At 40.9% G+C, this 20422-nt stretch overlaps 1 protein-coding gene across 1 annotated transcript in view; it reads right to left on the minus strand.

Annotated features, from left to right (window-relative positions):
- Positions 1-20422, minus strand: part of LOC133617046 (sideroflexin-5-like) — a 73445-nt gene that overhangs the window by 1573 nt on the left and 51450 nt on the right. The window contains exons 10-13 of the mRNA XM_061976738.1: positions 19661-19751; positions 19465-19580; positions 19234-19319; positions 77-194 (exon numbers count right to left, since the gene is read on the minus strand). Of these exons, the coding sequence (XP_061832722.1) occupies positions 77-194; positions 19234-19319; positions 19465-19580; positions 19661-19751 (411 nt within the window). The remainder of the gene's footprint in view (positions 1-76; positions 195-19233; positions 19320-19464; positions 19581-19660; positions 19752-20422) is intronic.

Here is a 20422-nt window from a genome sequence, read left to right on the forward strand (position 1 = left end):
CTGGACAGACCCTCCAGCCGCCCCTCTTTGGCTTTGGATCCTGCTCATACGGAGCAGGAACATGGCGGCGTTGTACCTGCGACATCTGCGGGAAGAGGCTGATGGCCACAGGCAGGGACAGGCCGAACGTAAGCAGACACACCAAGCTGTGGACGGGCAGCATCAGCCTGCGCTTCCTCTGCAGGAAGTGCAGCCTGCAAACACATTTTTATCAAAGAAGAAACCTCATCAATCCCTCATGGACTCAGCAGCTTGGAGTTATTTTGGGATATGCCAGGAGAAAGAAAAAAACAACCTACAGAGTTGTGAGATTGTGTGAAGCCACCTCAGGGTGCAATTATTCAACCTTTTCTATTATTAATGAACGGAGCTAGAACAAATTAAAGATTCATTAACAGCCACAGGGAACGTTAAATTATATTATCTATAAAGTTTTTGTTTTTTTTAATTGAATATATTTAATAAGATTTATAATTCAAGTATATAGTATCATAACAAATCTAATGATAAGCCTTAATGTATTTTTGTCAGTTTGATAGTTAGTGTATCTTATTATCTGTTTATTTTTATTAGTTTAGGTGTTGTGCTTTTAGTGTGTTAGTGTGTTTAGTGTATGACTTAAGTGTTATTATGACAATGACAATAAAGGAATTGATTGGTTGATTGATTCCTGCCTTCTCCTTGTCTGCACCTGTTTTTTAGTGATTCGTCCTCGGCGAGGGGCGGACCTTGTGGCACACCTGCTCGCAATTAGCTCGCCAGTATTTAGGCTCGTCACCCACAGCTTGACCTTGCCGGTTAATGTTTCCTGAACCCCGCACGTGCATGTGCCTGCTTCGCCTGGTGAGTCCTGGTACGTTGCCTTTTCTTAGTCCTGTTAATCTTAACCTCTTTGTGTTTGTTTCCTAGCCTCCTTGATTTAAAGAGGACTTATGCTGTGCTTAGTGTGCCCTGGCTAGTGATGGGTTGATGAGGCGTCATGAAGCGTTTCAACACATTGCAAAACTGTATTGATACTGTGTCGATACTGTGTCACTAAATACTGACATCTGCTGGACATTAAAAATCCCTACAGGCAACCTATGGACCGACTCAACTGACACTGATTTTATGACCTAGTACAGTGGTTCTCAAATGGGGGTACGCGTACCCCTGGGGGTACTTGAAGGTATGCCAAGGGGTACGTGAGATTTTTCTTAAATATTCTAAAAATAGCAACAATTCAAAAATCATTTATAAATATATTTATTGAATAATACTTAAACAAAATATGAATGTAAGTTCATAAACTCAGTGAAGCACAAGCTCAGGTTTGTCACTAAAATGTCTGTCAAAAAGAACTGTGAAAAGAAATGCAACAATGCAATATTCAGTGTTGACAGCTAGATTGTTTGTGGACATGTCCCATAAATATTGATGTTAAAGATTTTTTTTTTTGTGAAGAAATGTTTAGAATTAAGTTCATGAATCCAGATGGAGCTCTAATACAATCCCCAAAGAGGACACTTTAAGTTGATGATTACTTCTATGTGTAGAAATCTTTATAATTGAATCACTTGTTTATTTTTCAACAAGTTTTTAGTTATTTTTATATCTTTTTTCCAAATAGTTCAAGAAAGACCACTACAAATGAGCAATATTTTGCACTGTTATACAATTTAATAAATCAAACTGATGACATAGTGCTGTATTTTATTTCTTTATCTTTTTTTTTTTCAACCAAAAATGCTTTGCTCTGATTAGGGGGTACTTGAATTTAAAAAAAATTCACAGGGGGTACATTGCTGAAAAAAGGTTGAGAACCACTGACCTAGTATATACAATAATATAAACCAAGTCATTGTATTTCATTTAGGATTATTTCATAACTTCATTTAAATAAAAATATATTTTTTTGTCTTTTTTTAGATACAGTCAATAAATAATGTGAACATGTATCATAACATGGAAATCTAAGAGAACGTGTTGTGAATGAGGATGCTTGTGGACCTGGAATTTTTTTTTTTTTTACACTTTTTTTTTTTTTTTTTTTTAAACAGTTTTTCCAACGTATTCAATTTTAGACGCTTTCTCTTCTTAGTTATTATTTGGCTGTAGAAAAGACCCTTTCACAGGGCACAGAGGAGGCGTCAGTGCGACACAGTTCGCGTATCGGTCACGTGACAAACAGCTCATGATCGGTCACGTGACTTTCTAAAAGCGGTACGCGCACCGACACAGGGTTTCGCTCTATGAGCTCGACGCATGCGCCGATGCATCGGTGTTGCCGGACCCATCACTAGCCCTGGCTTTTTCCCCGCCGACCACTGAGGAACCTATTTGGTTAGTATTCATGGTGTGCACTTCTGCCCCATCGCCTTTTGTTATCCCTTTTTGGACTTGTTAAATTTGTCCTTTTTTGTATTCAACCTTGCCTCCCGTCTCTGCATCCCGGGGTCACACCCTTGATCAATTCATAACATATTAACCGGCCATTATCATGGACCTCGCAGAGACGGACCCGGTAAGGAGTGCAGTGCAACAACAGGCCAATCGACTTGGACAACAGGAAGAACAATTTGGCGTTCTTGGGGCTTGCGTCAACGCCATGGCGGATCGCCAAGACACCCGCCTTGACGCACTGGAGAGACAGCTGGGAAGTGTACTCACCACGCTGCAGGCGATGTCTCCCCCCACGGCCGACCCAGCAGATAGATCCACGTCCCGAAAATGTTCCGTTGCCTAACGACACTCCTCCTGCTTCCTGTCCACCACTCTCCAAGCCTGAGCGTTTCTCCGACGAGTCAGGTGACATGCGACCTTTTCTCACCCAGTGTGAGATCTATTTTGAACTACTGTATTACCCGCGTCCTTTTACTCTGAAAGAGCTCGCGTGGCTTTCGTCATGTCCCACATGAGGGGCCGGGCCAGGCCGGGTATCCGCCTGGGCTACCGCAGAATGGGGGCGTCAATCTCCCGTGTGTGCCTCGTACGCCGCGTTTTCCAAAGCCATGAAGAACATTTTTCAACGCGAGATGCCAGGACGTGAGGCGGCCCGATCATTATTACGTCTGCAGCAAGGGCAGCGTCACGGACTTCGCCAGTGAATTTAGAAGGCTGGCTGCTGAAAGTGGATGGCCCACTTCCGCATTGGTGGACGTCTTCTCCCTCGGCCTGGCCGATCGAGTCCGGAAACAGATGATCCTGCTCAAGAGTCCCGATAGCCTCGACGAGCTCGTCGCTTTGGCGGTGGAAGTTGAGAATCGCCTCATTGACTGGGGGAGAGGAATTCTGACGGCAAGGGCTGGGCACCCCGACGTATAGTGGGAGTGGCCATGGATCTCATCGAGCTACGTCTGCACCGATACCCATTGTCGATGCTGGGCCGATATCACGGGAAGATGAACCCATGCAGTTGGAGGGAATCGTCTCACTCAAGCTGAGAGATCGTCGCTTTCGACTTCAGCTTTGTCTTTATTGCGGAGAAGCTGAGCATCGCGTCACCCACTGCCCTCATCGTCCTGCCCGCCGTCACACTCAAGCTCCACCTCCTCGTCGCACCCCAGCTGCACATCCTCCAGCGACCGATCCGGCTCCTCTACTGCCATCTACAGGTCAGACACTGTAAATGCTTCAACTCACGGGCGTGCTCTCCTGGGATCAGGATCAGAGTTTGGACATTAGGGCTCTAATTGACTCTGGTTCTGATGACTATTTTATCGATGAATCACTTATTAGACGTTTTTCCATTCCCGTTGCCAAATTACACGGACCTAGAGTAGTCCGATCCCTCGACGGAGGCCACCGGGCGAGCAATACTCATCAGACTCAGCCGTTATCTCTTAAATTCTTAAATTATCAGGTAACCATTTTGAGTCAATTTTCTCGCCATTCCCTCTCGTTCGGCTCCTGTTGTGCTCGGACTTACCTGGCTAGCTAAAGATAATCCCCATATTGACTGGGCCAAGACGACTATCATTAACTGGGTTTTTTTTGTCATATTCACTGTCTACGGTCCGCATGCCCCCGCACGTGTCTTAACCCAGGAGGTCATAGATTTGTCAGTTGTGCCCACAGCTTACCACGACCTTAAAGAGGTTTTCAGCAAGGACCGCGCGTTGTCGTTACCTCCACACCGTCCCTATGATTGCTGTATTAATCTCCTCCCTGGTGCCACACTTCCTTCGTCCCGTCTTTATAACCTTTCGAAACATGAAAGAGTCACTAGAGGACTATATCACCACTTCACTTGCTTCTGGTCTCATCCTTCCCAACTCTCCTCTAGCCGCCGGTTTTTTTTTTTTGTGGAGAAGGATAAGACACTTCGTCCTTGTATTGATTACCGTGCCCTGAACATTATTACTGTTAAAAATAAAAATCCTCTCCCGCTTCTCAACTCTGCTTTAAACCCCTTACACACCGCTAGACACTTTACCAAGCTGGACCTCCGCAACGCATATCACTTAGTCAGAATAAAGCAAGGGGATGAATGGAAGACCGCGTTGGACACTTTGAATACCTGGTCATGCCTTTTGGCCTCACCAATGCGCCGGCCGTTTTTCAAAGCCTCATTAATGATGTCTTGCGCGACATGCTCGATAGATTTGTGGTCGTTGACTTGGACGATATCCTAATTTTCTCGCCTACTCCCAAACTTCACGTCCAGCATGTTCGCCTAGTTCTCCAACGTCTTCTCGAGAATCGACTTTTTGTCAAGGCCGAAAAGTGCGTGTTTCACTCAGACTGTTCCGTTCCTGGGGTATATTGTGGAGAAGGGTCAACTCCGAGCGGATCAAGTCGGTGGTCTATTGGCCCACACCCACTAAGAGAAAACACCTCCAAAGATTTCTAGGTTTTGCTAATTTTTATCGCAGTTTTATCCGAAATTTTAGTCAGGTAGCTGAACCACTAACTAGACTTACGTCCACTAAACTCTCCTTTTTGTGGACCTCAGACAGACTTCCTTTGATAAACTTAAGTTGTTTACTTCTGCACCAGTTCTTGTCCACACTAACGTGTCCACTCAATTTTTTGTCGAGGTTGACGCATCCGACTCCGGCGTGGGAGCTGTTCTCTCCCAGCGCTCTACCTCCAACTAGAGGCTGCACCGCTGTGCCTTCTCATGCCGCCTGACTCCTGCGGAACGCAACTACGACATTGTCAATAGAGAACTACTCGCTGTTGTCTTGGCGCTGCAGGAATGGAGGCAATGGCTGGAGGGCTCGGAGACTCCATTTGTGGTGTTCACGGACCATAAGAATCTGGCCTATATTCGCACTGCTCAATGGCTAAACCCAAGACAAGCTAGGTGGGCGTTATTTTTCGCCCGGTTCAACTTTACCATGACCTTCCGACCCGGTTCCCAGAATGGTAAGCCTGACGCCTTGTCTAGGATGTACGCCTGCCCCGAGGAGGATGTCAAGACCAAGACCATCATCCCTCCATCACAAGTGCTGGGAGTGCTACAGAGGGTCGCGTGACCGAGGTACTCAAGAACGTTTCCTCTCCTAAGAACTGTCCTCAGGGGCGCTTTGTTATTCCAGAACTCCGTCCGGAGGTCTTGAACTGGGCCCACAGCTCCAAGATCGCCTGCCACCCAGGTATTACCTGTACTACTTTCCTCCTAGCCCAGCGCTTCTGGTGGCCAACTTTCAGGGCTGACGTGACGGAGTTCGCATCTGCCTGTTCCACCTGTGCCCGCAATAAGGCTTCTCATCAAGCACCAGCTGGTCTTCTGCGGCCACTTCCCATTCCCTCCCGCCCGTGGTCCCATGTGGCGTTGGACTTCGTCACAGGACTTCCACCATCTAAGGGCAACACTGTTATATTGACGTTGGTGGACCGCTTTTCCAAGATGGCCCATTTCATCCTTCTTCCCAAGTGGCCCTCTGCACTCAAGACTGCAGACTTGCTAGTACGCCACGTGTTCCGGCTGAATGGTATCCCGGTGGATGTGGTCTCGGACAGAGGGCCACAATTTTCTTCTGCAGTTTGGAAGGCTTTCTGCAAATCGTAGGGAGACTCGCCGAGCCTTTCTTCTGGTTACCACCCGCAGACTAACGGTCAGACTGAGCGCACCAATCAGGATCTGGAGGCTACGTTTGCCCCCAGCAGCCGGCCTCCTGGGCGCTTGGACTACCTTGGATTGAGTATGCTCACAATACACTCATCAGCTCTGCTACAGGTATGTCTCCATTTCACTCCGCCTACGAGTACCAACCTCCCGCTTTTCCTTCCCTGGAATCAGAGGTCGCCGTCCCATCGGTGGCTGCTCACCTGCACCGCAAGCCTGGCAGAATACCCGGTCTGCACTGTCAGGCACCTCGGAGCGCAACCAGCGTCTCGCTCACCACCACCACAGCACCGGATTACAGGCCCGGTCAGAAGGTATGGCAGTCATCTCGTGATTTACCTCTCCAAGTGGTCTCCAAGAAACTGCAGCCACGATTTATTGAACCTTACCCCCATTGAGCGAGTCATCAATCCCTCAGCGGTTCGACTACACCTTCCGGACTCTCAAGATTCATCCCTCTTTCCACGTCTCCCTCCAGAGGTGCCTCCTCCACCTCCCAGGATCGATGGACACCAGCCGTTCACAGTCAAGGCCATTCTCGACGTGAGTAGAAGGTGCAGGGGTTTCCGGTATCTGGTCGACTGGGAGGGTTACAGCCCCGAGGACTGATCTTGGGTCCCGCGATCACTTATCCTTGACCCTTCACTGTTAACTGCTTTTTATGATCGTTTTCCGGAGAAGCCAGGTAAGCTGCCAGGTGGTGTCCATTAAGGGGGGTACTGTTGTGTTAGTGTGTTCCTGCATTCTCCTTGTCTGCACCTGTGTTTTTTTTAGTGATTCGTCCTCGGCGAGGGGCGGACCTTGTGGCACACCTGCTCGCAATTAGCTCGCCAATATTTAGGCTCATCACCCACAGCTTGACCTTGCCGGTTAATGTTTCCTGAACCCCGCATGTGCCTGCTTTGCCTCGTCAGTCTTGGTACATTGCCTTTTCTTAGTCCTGTTAATCTTAACCTCTTTGTTTGTTTTCTAGCCTCCTTGATTTAAAGAAAACTTATGCTGTGCTTAGTGCACCCAAGCTTTTCCCCCGCCGACTACTGAGGAAACTGTTTTGTTAGTATTCATGGTGTGCACTTCTGCCCCGTCGCCTTTTGTTATCCCTTTTTGGACTTATTAAATTTTTCCTTTCTTGTATTTAACCTTGCCTCCCGTCTCTGCATCCCGAGGTCACACCCTTGATCAATTCATAACATTAGGTCTTTTAAAGATGTGATAAATGTTTCCAACAAATAGGTTAGTAATGTGGTTATCGTTAAATCTATTAAATTAAAAAAAACAAAGGTCACAGTTCGGTTTATTTTCAGTACAGTAAGAAAACCACAAAATATAAATTTTTGGGTTATTGACCAAATTTGCAAAATCTTCCACCAAAAATATTTTTCTTAGTGGAATATTCGATGTGAAGCAATCGGAATCTTGGATAGGTCAATTATTCATATTGATTTTGATTCATTATGTTTTGAGCAATGACAGTTTGAAAGAAATAAAAACAGCTTTGTTTTATTAAACATTGCAACTTTTTCTAAATAACATTTAACCCTTTCATTTCTTTCACTTTTGTTTTTGTTTATTTTAATAGTATTTTTAGAATGTGCTGTGGGTCTTAAACATTAGCTGTGGGCCGCAAATGGCCTCCGGGGCACACTTTTGACACCCCTGCTATAGATAGCAAATTACATCTATGGATAAAAAGCAGAGCCGGCGACGCATGCGCTTTTATCATAACTCTCTCGCTCTCTGTCTCTGCCCCTCCCTCACAAATGCTGCTGCGCGCACAATTTGTTTTGTTAACCCCTTCTTAACCCTGAACGTACATTGAAAATACACGCAACCCTAACTCAAAATGCCAGACATTTGAGGCATTTAAGAAACTCCGCCCTGACAGCTCCGCAAAAGAGGACATATGGTCACTCTATCGTAGCCCGCTAACTGGCTAGGATAGACTGACCATACGTCTTTTCACCGGACATGTCCTCTTTTGCGGAGCTGTCAGGGCGGAGTTTCTTAAATGCCTCAAATGTCCAGCATTTTGAATAAATGCACACTGCCATGTGTTGTGCTTTGGTGTACATTGTTTACACAATGTGCGTTACGCTACTTAATATGTCCGTGTGGAAACCGGAACCCCCGTACCGAAACGTTTCAATACAAATACACTTACTGTTACACACCTAGTGTGTGTGTGTATATATATTTGTGTGTGTATGTGCATACATATATGTGTGTGTGTGTGTGTGTGTATAGAATTAAGGTTTTAGAATGGCCCTGACTTAAACATGGGGACAATGCTGAAGAAACAAGTCCATGTTAGAAAACCAACACATTTAGCTGAACTGCACCAATTTTGTCAAGAGGAGTGCTCAAAAATGCATCCAGAAGCTTGTGGATGGCTACCAAAAGCGACTTTTTGCAGTGAAACTTGCCAAGGGACATGTAACCAAATATTAACATTGCTGTATGTATACTTTTGACCCAGCAGATTTGTTCACATTTTCAGTAGACCCATAATAAATTAATACAAGAACCAAACTTCATGAATGTTTTTTTGGGACCAACAAGTATGTGGTCCAATTACTCTATTTCAAAAAAATAAGTTGTAGAAATTATTGGAAACTCAAGACAGCCATGACATGTTCTTTACAAGTGTACAGTGTCAACTTTTGACCGTGTGTGTGTGTGTGTGTGTGTGTATGTATGTGTATATATATATATATATATATATATAATTATACACACACTGGTGTTATCCCCATATGTATTTCAATACTTTTCTAAATAAAGGGGACCACAAAAACTTGCATTGGCTTTATTTTAACAAAACATCTTAGGGTATATTAAACATGTTTCTTATTGCAAGTTTGTCCTTAAATAAAATAGTGAACAAACAAGACAACTTGTCTTTTAATAGTAAGTAAACAAACAGAGGCTACTAATTTAGTCTGCTGACATATGCAGTAACATATTGTGTCATTTATCATTCTATTATTTTGTCAACTTTATTAAGAACAAGCGGTAGAAAATGAATTATTAATCTACTTGTTTATTTACTGTTAATATCTGCTTACTTTCTCTTAACAAGTTCTATCTACACTTCTGTTAAAATGTAATCACTTATTCTTTCTGTTTAATACTTTACATTAGTTTTGGATGACATATCCACACTTATGTCATAATCTAAATATGAATTATTATATTTAGATCTATTTTATATTTGATTCATTTAAAGTGTTATCTATTTTAATCCGTTTGAGTTTGTTTTGTTTTTTCATCAGGAAGAGCACCAATAATATTTGAGAATATCATTTTTATAAGATTATCTTTCCTGTTTCTAGTTCTTTCTCTGCATGTTAGAACACACTAGCTTTAAGATATGTATGAATTGAAACTTGTAAAAACTACTTTGACTCGAGTAATTCCCCATCAAATTCAATGCCCTTAAAGAGAGGAATTAAACAAGTACTTCTTGCTTTGGTGAATTGCTACAAACAGCAGTTGTTAGCACAGCTGTCATGGTGGAAATGTTGCTGTTCCAGATTTCCAAGTTGGAACATGTCTTGGTTTGCCTCGGGCTGCTTCACGCACTCAACATGCTAAGAAAACACACGTCATGACCTCGTGGAGAGGACTGACTGCGCTGTTGGTTGCGAACAGAATAAACGGTCTCGTACTTTCTGACAAGGATGGAACATTATTAACATGAATATAACATTGCAAAATACATTTATTTCAAGTTCGTATTTAGAGAAGGAGAAAACGAATTGAACTATTTCATTTTTAATTAGTACTTTCTTCGAATGTAGTAACAGTCGTCCCTCGCCATGTTGCGCTCCCAAGTTTGCATCTGTCCTCTTTCTGACGTGTAAATATTGTTACAATGTTGGATACTCATGCTAAACAATGCCAAAGTATCGAATCAGAGGGTTTTTACGTGAGCTTGCACGCATTTTTGGATGTCTCTGAACGCCACAGTCCTATTTTTAACAGTGGGCACACTGTGATGTCACAGTGTGACGGACGTACCTATGTGGGCCATTACTCGACGTCTCTGACGCCTATAAAGTAAATACCATATTTTTCGGAGTATAAGTCGCTCCGGAGTATAAGTCGCACCGGCTGAAAATGCATAATAAAGAAGGAAAAAAACATAAGTCGCATTTTTGGGGGAAATTTATTTGATAAAACCCAACATCAAGAATAGACATTTGAAAGGCAATTTAAAATAAATAAATAATAGTGAACAGGCTGAATAAGTGTACGTTATATGAGGCATAAATAACCAACTGAGAACGTGCCTGGTATGTTAACGTAACATATTATGGTAAGAGTCATTCAAATAACTAACATATAGAACATGCTATATGTTTACCAAACAATCTGTCACTCCTAATCGCTCAATCCCATGAAATCTTATACGTCTAGTCTCTTACGTGAATGAGATAAATAATATTTGATATTTTACGGTAATGTGTTAATTTCACACATAAGTCGCTCCTGAGTATAAAAACTGCGACTTACAGTCCGAAAAATACGGTACTTCCGTGTTGATTTGTCCACCACATTTTACACGGGAGTGTTTCGTCAACACGGACCAGTGCCACACTGGATTCGCGTCATTGCGACATTTCTACGCAAGAAAAAACTATTTGCATATAATTATGTTGTGATGCAATGAATAAATAAAATAATGAATATGTTTCTTAACTAAACTGTCAGTAAAATTTAAGTGCAAATGAAAATACAACTTCACCACTTTAGTCATAATCTTTGCCTATGACTTTAGCTCCAGACTTCTTTTGATTACTATTGTCATTACTGCCACAAGTGGTGGAAAAGTGTATTACAACAGACTGTGTATGGCATGTGCATAATAACGCTGTGAGATAAATGCTGTTTTTTTACGCAGCTCTGAATCCATTGGAGAATGTGCAGGTGCACCAAATGTAGTGACCGGGTGAATCTGTATAATGTTTATGAAGTTTATTTTCGACTCAGTTTGAAAACACTAAACAAAAAACAGTGGTGATATTCGTCTTCAATATATGTATATTTAAAGATTGTACATTTTCAAAAGATACATTGTGATACTTTTGGAGAGGGCGGGGCGTGGTTTTATTCGCAATCTGGGAAAACATCCACACACAACTATTAACGCTGAATTAGTCATCTTACGCTTGATTTTAATCATATTCAATGATATCTAACCTACTTACAGTTTACAACCTTGTCCAATGATATGAAAGCATGTGTTAATCACAAAGATTATTATTTATTTTACACACAAACTTTTTAGGGTCAGGTCAGGCTGATTAGACAAATAAATACTAATCAAATATACTGAATAAGAAGGGACTTGTAAATAATTGACATATAATTGTGATGCAATAAATAAATAAAATAATGAATGTTTCTCAACTTAACAGTCAATACAATTTAATTGCAAATGAAAATACAACTTCACCACTTTAGTCATATTTTTTTCCCTTAATTCAGCTCCAGACTTCTTCTGTTTGTTTGACATAGTCATTACTGCCACAAGTGGTGGAAAAGTGTAGTACAACTGACTACCACAGCTGAGAAACCGATATTTTCTGGCGGGCCTGTGGTTAAGAAACCCCGGACTAGACCACAAGGTAGTGCTTTATATTTGAATCGTCATAGTTGCCTTTGAAGAACATTCTATGTGTTTTTGGTCTGAATTAAGCGAGCATAAAAATGGCTTAATGGACAAGAAATATAGTATGGGCCAGTAGATGAGACTAAACCAATCATACATAGCGTGCTGTTGAGTATCGTGGCCACTGATTGGCCGAACCTAATTGTTAGAAAGCCCACTGTTTAATATGTTTAAATATGAGTATTTGGTGAACATCGTTTTGTCCTACTAATTTTGGCGGTTCTTAAACTCACCATAGTGTGGACTGTGACACAACCGTTTGTTTACATGTAAAATCCTCCACTCCTCCTTAGTCTCATTTTGTCCACCAAACCTTTTATACTGTGCGTGAATGCACAAAGGTGATCTTTGTTGATGTTATTGACTTGTTGGAGTGATAATCAGGCATATTTGGTCAGTGCATGACCGCAAGCTAATTGATGCTAACATGCTATTTAGGCTAGCTGTATGTACATATTGCATCATTATGCCTCGTTTGTAGGTATATTTGAGCTCATTTAATTTCCTTTACTTATGTCCTCTGTGTATTTAATTTATATTTGCATGTCTCATGACACATTATCTGTATGTAATATTGGCTGCATTTCTGATAGTTTGTGCGCCATGTTGTTCCAGACCACAGCAAACGATACCCAGCTTGCCAAAGATTGTAATACATCCATTAGAAGAAGACAGCCTGCTTTTTCCTTTAACTTGTACACACACATTTATACATTTGGCTATTAAAAGCCAGCATTTCCAGGAGTTATCTCACCCTCTGAGAAGTTTTACTAATGTTTTCCAATTTTGTAAAAATGTGTAGAATAAATATTACATTTCAACATTTTTGTCAACAAAGATTTGCGTCAACCTGCTATAGTACGCTAATATAGCTAATTTAAACACTTACGTCATGTGTTGTCTTCATTATAACACTTATATAACACTTGTAATATTTTGCGGCTCTGGATCGATTACTTTTTTTGTATTTGTGGTCTCTTTTTGTATATATGGCTCTTTCAAAATTTTGGATTGCCAACCCCTGGCCTAACCTAACCACCCCCCGTCAGGCAGCATTAATATATTGGATTCAAGGGATACAACGAGTGTAACATTTGGGTGTTATGTTTTGTCTACAGGGCTCTCATAATGTAAAAAAAACATATTTAAAAAGATTAGAAGAAGTAACAGATACAAATTAGGGGTGTAATTGTGTGTTTTATTTGAATGGCTTTTAAATTAAAAGTCCCTCGCTACACGCTTAAAATCTCTTGGCTTCACGTTGCAGTAAAACATCGTGTATGTTTTTGGCTTAAATTAAGCGTCAAATTGAGTTTTATTTGTGCATTATATCTATCACAGTGCAGCGTTTGTCCTATTTTCTATTAATTATTGTGAAAATATTCAGTAAGTCGAGTTCCGTTTCTGGGTTAAAGGTTACAATGCTAGCAACAAGATGGCGACTGATCTTCTTGCTACTGTAACGTCACTGCGAATAGGTCAAGGCAACTTATTGTTGGACTCTATCTTCAACGCCTGCCTCATCAATAACACATCTCCACATTGGTGAGACTTTGACGTGTGCGATGTAGAACGGCAACGCGGACACACAATGCTAACAACACATCTAATAGTGCAGCTAAGCTATGGCTATCAAGTTGACCAATGTTTTGCAACAATTTAAGCCAGTGTTTTCAGCACTAAAAGCTCAGTTCTGATTGAGAAAATTTAATCCGGATGTGGCGAAGTATTTCTACGTCGTGTCCGTGTTGTAGTAGCCGGGTGAGTACAGTAATCTGCAGTAGAACACTCAGGGCTACTGGGTGTTATTTCATGTTATAGAGGGCTTTAATTATATTAAAAAAACGTTTTAGAATAACATTTGCACATGCTCCAACTGTAAAAATTAATTTGATTTATTAGTAATCCCACTTTGCGGAAATTTAATATAAGGCAGTCTTGTCCTGTCCCAATTAACCCGGATAAACGAGGGACGACTGTATTATAATTTTTGCGGGTCACCACTTTGTGAACAAATGCGTGAGCAAATTGTCCAACAGTTTAAGAACAACATTTCTCAACAAGCTATTGCGAGGAATTTAGGGATTTCACCATCTACGGTCCGTAATATCATCAAAAGGTTCAGATAATCTGGAGAAATCACTGCACGTAAGCAATGATATTATGGACCTTCGATCCCTCAGGCGGTACTGCATCAAAAAGCGCCATACAGTGTGTAAAGGATATCACCACATAGGCTCAGCAACACTTCCAAAAACCACTGTCAGTAACTATAGTTGGTCGCTACATCTTTAAGTGCAAGTTAAAACTCTATTACGCAAAGCCATTTATCAACAACACCCAGAAATGCTGCAGGCTTCGCTGGGCCCGAGGTCATCTAAAATGGACTCATGCAAAGTGGAAAAGTGTTCTTTGGTCTGACGAGTCCACATTTCAAATTGTTTTTGGAAACAGTGGACGTCGTGTCCTCCGGACCAAAGAGGAAAAGAACCATCCGGATTGTTATAGGCGCAAAGTTCAAAAGCCAGCATCTGTGATGGTATGGGGGTGTATTAGTGCCCAAGACATGGGTAACTTACACATCTGTGAAGGCACCATTAATGCTTAAAGGTACATACAGGTTTTGGAGCAACATATGTTGCCATTCAAGCAACGTTATCATGGACGCCCCTGCTTATTTCAGCAAGACAATGCCAAGCCACATGTTACAACAGCGTGGCTTCATAGTAAAAGAGTGCGGGTACTAGACTGGCCTGCCTGTAGTCCAGACCTGTCTCCCATTGAAAACGTGTGGTGCAATAAGAAGCCTAAAATACCACAACGAAGACCCCGGACTGTTGAACAACTTAAGCTGTACATCAAGTAAAAATGGGAAAGAGTTCCACCTGAAAAGCTTAAAAAATCGGTCTCCTCAGTTCCCAAACGTTTACTGAGTGTTGTTAAAAGGAAAGACCATGTAACACAGTGGTAAAAATGCCCCTGTGCCAACTTTTTTGGACCGTGTTTCTGCCATTAAATTTTAAGTTAATGATTATTTGCAAAAAAGATATATTTTCTCATTTCGAACATTAAATATCTTGTCTTTGCAGTTTATTCAATTGAATATAAGTTGAAAAGGATTTGCAAATCATTGTATTCTGTTTTTATTTACGAATTCCACAATGTGCCATCTTCACTGGATTTGGGTTTTATATTTACTTAAATTACATTCTGTTTAATCATGAAGACTTAAGAAAGTACAGTAACATATTTTGAAATATGGCTTTTTTTTTTACTTGTTACACTTTCAAATGTAGTATTAGTACTATTTCATTGAAGACTGTTTGAAAACTGTAGTATCAGCACCTTTTTATTGAATGACAACCTATCATTTTATTATAATCACTCTTTAAAAAGGGCTGTCAAAGTTAATGGTTTAACTTGTGTGATTAATCACAAAAAATTATTTATCCATACAGTTAATTAGGGTTGTACGGTATACCGGTATTAGTACCGCGATACTAATGAATCATAATAGTACCGCGATACTATTCATATTTGGTACTATACCACCTCTACGAGTACCAATCCCCCAACAGTCGTCAAGACGCGTAATGCATGGAACGTCCTCAGGAAGAGGTGCTTTAAGACATGGCTAGCGAGCTTGTGGCTAATATCTAACCACAGTCAACACCACAGCACTCCGGTTTTGTTACGTTGAGCGTGTTTAACCTGATCTACAGTTCGCAAAGTCACGTCAAGATTTCACTGCGTCCGATCATTAATCATTAGAACGACCATCTTAACTTTAAACACACTACACACAGGTGAATGAAGGGCATACCTGCCAACTTTTGAAATCAGAAAAACCTAGTAGCCAGGGTCCAGGGGCCGCAGGGCCCGGTAGGTCCAGGACAAAGTCCTGGTGGGGGGTTCCTGCGCCCCCCGACGCAAAATGATTATTAGCATTCAGACAGGTTAAAATGTTGCTAAAACCATCACTTTTCTATCAGTCACAGTGACTTTTCAAAACAAAAATATTATAGCAAAAATCATATGGGTTGATTGACATGTTTATTCTGTAAGCTAACTTCAATAGTTTGAAATTATTTTGACAGTTAATGCCAGTTATCCTGTCAACCTTTCACAAGACTTCAATTTGTTAATTGAAAGTATAAACAGTATAAACAACTTTTACAGTAAACAAATGGTAAAACAGTACTAAACAATTCCATTAAAAAAAAAATTGGTGTCATTATTAACTTTCTGTCCAAGATTGTATAATCTACTACCTTGTTCAATTGTAAACAATATTCTGTGCCTAAAATTCACATTTCTATCACAATTATCATACTGTAAACATGGTAAGCTAACTTCATTAAAATTAATAGTCCTGTCAATAGCATGGAATTACAATTCAAATGTAGTTTTTTTGTAAGCCTTTCAAAAGAATTCAAAATATGAAAAATTAATGAAAATTAATTTAAGCCATCAGACACTTGAAAAGTGGCACATCACATCTCTAATGTAATCATTTTAACTTTTCAACAGAAATAGCACTGCAAAAATATTAAGGACATACTTCTGTATTTTGGTAGTTATGCTGTCAACATTTAACAAGATTTCTTCAACTTGGACTTAAAAGCATAAATAGTATAAACACTTTTAACAGTATAACAGTACTAAACAATTCCAATAGATAACATTGGTGTCATTACCTTTTTGTTTGCTCAATTATTGCCTCCGTAAATAAAACTTCGGCATTTATCACATCCAAAGAATCTGTTTGGGCGACGAAAAACGTTGAAAGTTTTCCACTTGTACCGAAATCTGTTACCCATCGGAATTTGTAACTCCAGGGGGCGATGTTCCCATGGCGTTTGTTTGATGGTTAAACGGCAAGCCCAAAGAGGAGGAGAAGAAGAACGCTTGCGTAAATGGCGTAAACTATCCTTAATGCTGAAACGTCAGTTGTCAGAATTTCAGCATTAATAAATTACACATATTCTGGAAATCAATGACTTGCTTTCATTATAGTATGAGTCCATTGTATCAGCTGTTGATTCTCTCTCACACACATACATTTTCCGGATTAAAAGCTATCATGGAATGAAACGTCAGTTGTCAGAATTTCAGCATTAATAAATTACACATATTCTGGAAATCAATGACTTACTTTCATTATAGTATGAGTCCATTGTTATTATTAATGCTGAAATTCTGACAACTGACGTTTCAGCATTAAGGATAGTTTACGCCATTTATGCAAGCGTTCTTCTTCTCCTCTTTGGGCTTGCCGTTTAACCATCAAACAAACGTCATGGGAACATCTCCCCCTGGAGTTACAAATTCCGATGGGTAACAGATTTCGGTACAACAACGGCATTAGACTTGTGTTTTTTTGTCCCAACGTGGTCTTTTACATCGCTAATTCCTCCGTGTCCGATCGAAAAATCTTGTCTGCACAAGATGCAATTCGCGTAGTTTTCACCCTTTTTGGAACAGATAATTATTCCCGGATAGGCTTTTGAATATTCTTCACGGAATGACTGCAGTTTTCTTTTCGGTTTAAGACTCGTATGCGATTTTTCTCCGGCTGATTCCATGATCGTTCGCTCGTTTGGAAACAATGGCCTCGTGCTTGGCAGCGGTGCTATAAATAGCCTCGCGCATGGCATTCGGAATGGCTCGATAGGAAGTTACAAGAAGCAGTGTCGATTGTCATTGTTGTTACGTGCTTTCGTGAATAAAACTTTTAAAAAATATGTTTTTTTTTAATTAATGAAAAACCGTATTTTTTATCACTGCAACCGTAACCCGGAATAGGTTGATGAAAACCGTACTAATTACGGGAAAACCGGAGTAATTGGCAGGTATGGAAGGGCATACTTACTCAACAGCCATACATGTCACACTAAGGGTGGCCGTATTAACAACCCCAACACTGTCATAAACATGTGCCATATAGTGAAACCACACTAAACAACAATGACAAACACATTTTGGGAGAATATTTGCACCGCAACACAACATAAACACTACAGAACTAATTCCCAGAATTCCCTGCAGCACCAACTCTTCCAGGACGCTACAATATAAACAAATGCCATTGGTGGATCTACACCTAACATCCACTGTAATGATACCAAGTACAGGATGCTACTATGATTACGTCAATATTTGTTGGCATCACAACATCTTCTTTCGTTTTTCAAAAATGTATATTATGTTTATAAACTCAGGAAATATGTCCCTGGACACATGAGGACTTTGAATATGACCAATGTATGATCCTGTAACGACTTGGTATCGGAATGATACCCAAATTTGTGGCATCCTCCAAAACTAATGTAAAGTATCAAATAACAGAATAATAAGTGATCATTACATTTTAACAGAAGTGTAGATAGAACATGTTAAAAGAGAAAGTAAGCAGATATTAACAGTAAATGAACAAGTAAATGATAAATGATAAATGGGTTGTACTTGTATAGCGCTTTTCTACCTTCAAGGTACTCAAAGCGCTTTGACACTACTTCCACATTTACCCATTCACACACACATTCACACACTGATGGAGGGAGCTGCCATGCAAGGCGCTAACCAGCACCCATCAGGAGCAAGGGTAAAGTGTCTTGCTCAGGACACAACGGACATGACGAGGTTGGTACTAGGTGGGGATTGAACCAGGGACTAATTTTCTACCGCTTGTCCTTAATAATTTTGACAAAATAATAGAATGATAAATGACACAATATGTTACTGCATATGTCAGCAGCTAAATTAGGAGGCTTTGTTTGTTTACTTACTAATAAAAGACAAGTTGTCTTGTACGTTCAATATTTTATTTAAGGACAAACTTGCAATAAGAAACAAATGTTTAATGTACCCTAAGATTTTTTGTTAAAATAAAGCCAATAATAAAAAAAATTGTGTTCCCCTTTAATTACAAAAGTACCGAAAAGTACCAAAATACATTTTGGTACCAGTACCAAAATTTTGGTACCGGGACAACGCTACAGTTAATGCAGATTAATCGCACAATTTATTTTGTATCTTAATTCTGCACGTAAGCCATTAATAATCACGATTAATCCAGTGTGATTAATCCGATTAAAACATTGCATTGTTTGACATCTTTAAAGTTAAAGTTAAAAGTTAAAGTACCAATGATTGTCACACACACACTAGGTGTGGCGAGATTATTCTCTGCATTTGACCCATCACCCTTGATCACCCCCTGGGAGGTGAGGGGAGCAGTGGGCAGCAGCGGTGGCCGCGCCCGGGAATAATTTTTGGTGATTTAACCCCCAATTCCAACCCTTGATGCTGAGTGTCAAGCAGGGAGGTAATGGGTCCCATTTTTATAGTCTTTGGTATGACTCGGCCGGGGTTTGAACTCACAACCTACCGATCTCAGGGCGGACACTCTAACCACTAGGCCACTGAGTAGGTATTATTTATTATTTATACAATGATCATCATTATATTTCTCTATAAAGCCGTTTAGAAGGTTGTGTGTACGCACCCTTGCAGGTAGGACATGATGATGGGGGGCAGCACAAAGATGGGCATGGGGAGGACCACACGCGTGAAGGCCGTCTCTGCGATGGCCTGAGGACGACAACATTGTGCACACGCTCGGTTTCAAACGCGCGCACACATCATTTCCTCCGTCAGGGCATCAGATGGTATCCGAGTGACGCCGGCGGGAAATAATATGTTTGGGGGTAAAAAAAAAAAAAAAGACTTCACTCACGTGTCTGGCAGCAATTTTGGAGGAGCCCACCACGTTGCCGTCGGCGTCGAGCACATCGATGCCTTCGGACAGCTCGTTGTGTCTCATCAGGGCCACGTTGCAAATGTTGGCGCTGGCTGAAACGGCGGAGGACGACAGAAACTTTTTAGTGGGAGACCCTAACTGATGCGAACCGGGGTACCCCGCGAGGACGTACCGACGGCTGGGAAGGGGATAAATCTCTGGATGAGGGTTCTGGTGGACGGACTCAGCTTGTTGGCCTTCTCAATCAGCACTTTCAGTCCCACCTGGCAAACACACACAGTCAATTAGAGTCTTGTTCTCCAATCGTAGGTAGGTAGGTAGGTCTTTATTGTCATTGCACAAGTACAACAGAACTTTGTTTTCAGCACAAACCCGTTCAAGATTAGACAAACAAACAGTGTACAGGGTTATAGAACAGGAACGCTGATGTAAAAGATAGGCTCCAGCGCCCCCCGCGACCCCGAAGGGAATAAGCGGTAGAAAATGGATGGATGGATGTCAAATACAATGATACTGGGGCGGGCCTAAGCAGAATTTTATTTAGAGCCCCCCACCCCAAACCTTCCATGACAAACCAATTTTTTAAACTTAACTATTTATGTGAAATTATTTTAAAACTTGTTTTTAATCCAACTTCAATTTAATTGCATGCATGTTTTGCACTAAAACAATTGTCACGGAAAATAAATTGTTGAAAAATAAAACATTTTGTACAAAATAGAAATGTTAACGTCATTAAAACACATTTCTAAACATGACTACCTCAACTTCCTTGTCAGTGACGGGGCAGGAATCGGCTGGGAATACGTTTGCGACAAAATTTCAAATATACTGTATATGTCAAGTACAATGATACAGTACTGTACATGTCATATACAATGGTATATGTAAGTATGAGTCACATACAATAATACTGTATATGTCACATACAATG

This window comes from Nerophis lumbriciformis, linkage group LG16 (assembly GCF_033978685.3).
Source record: "Nerophis lumbriciformis linkage group LG16, RoL_Nlum_v2.1, whole genome shotgun sequence".
Classification (NCBI taxonomy): domain Eukaryota; kingdom Metazoa; phylum Chordata; class Actinopteri; order Syngnathiformes; family Syngnathidae; genus Nerophis; species Nerophis lumbriciformis.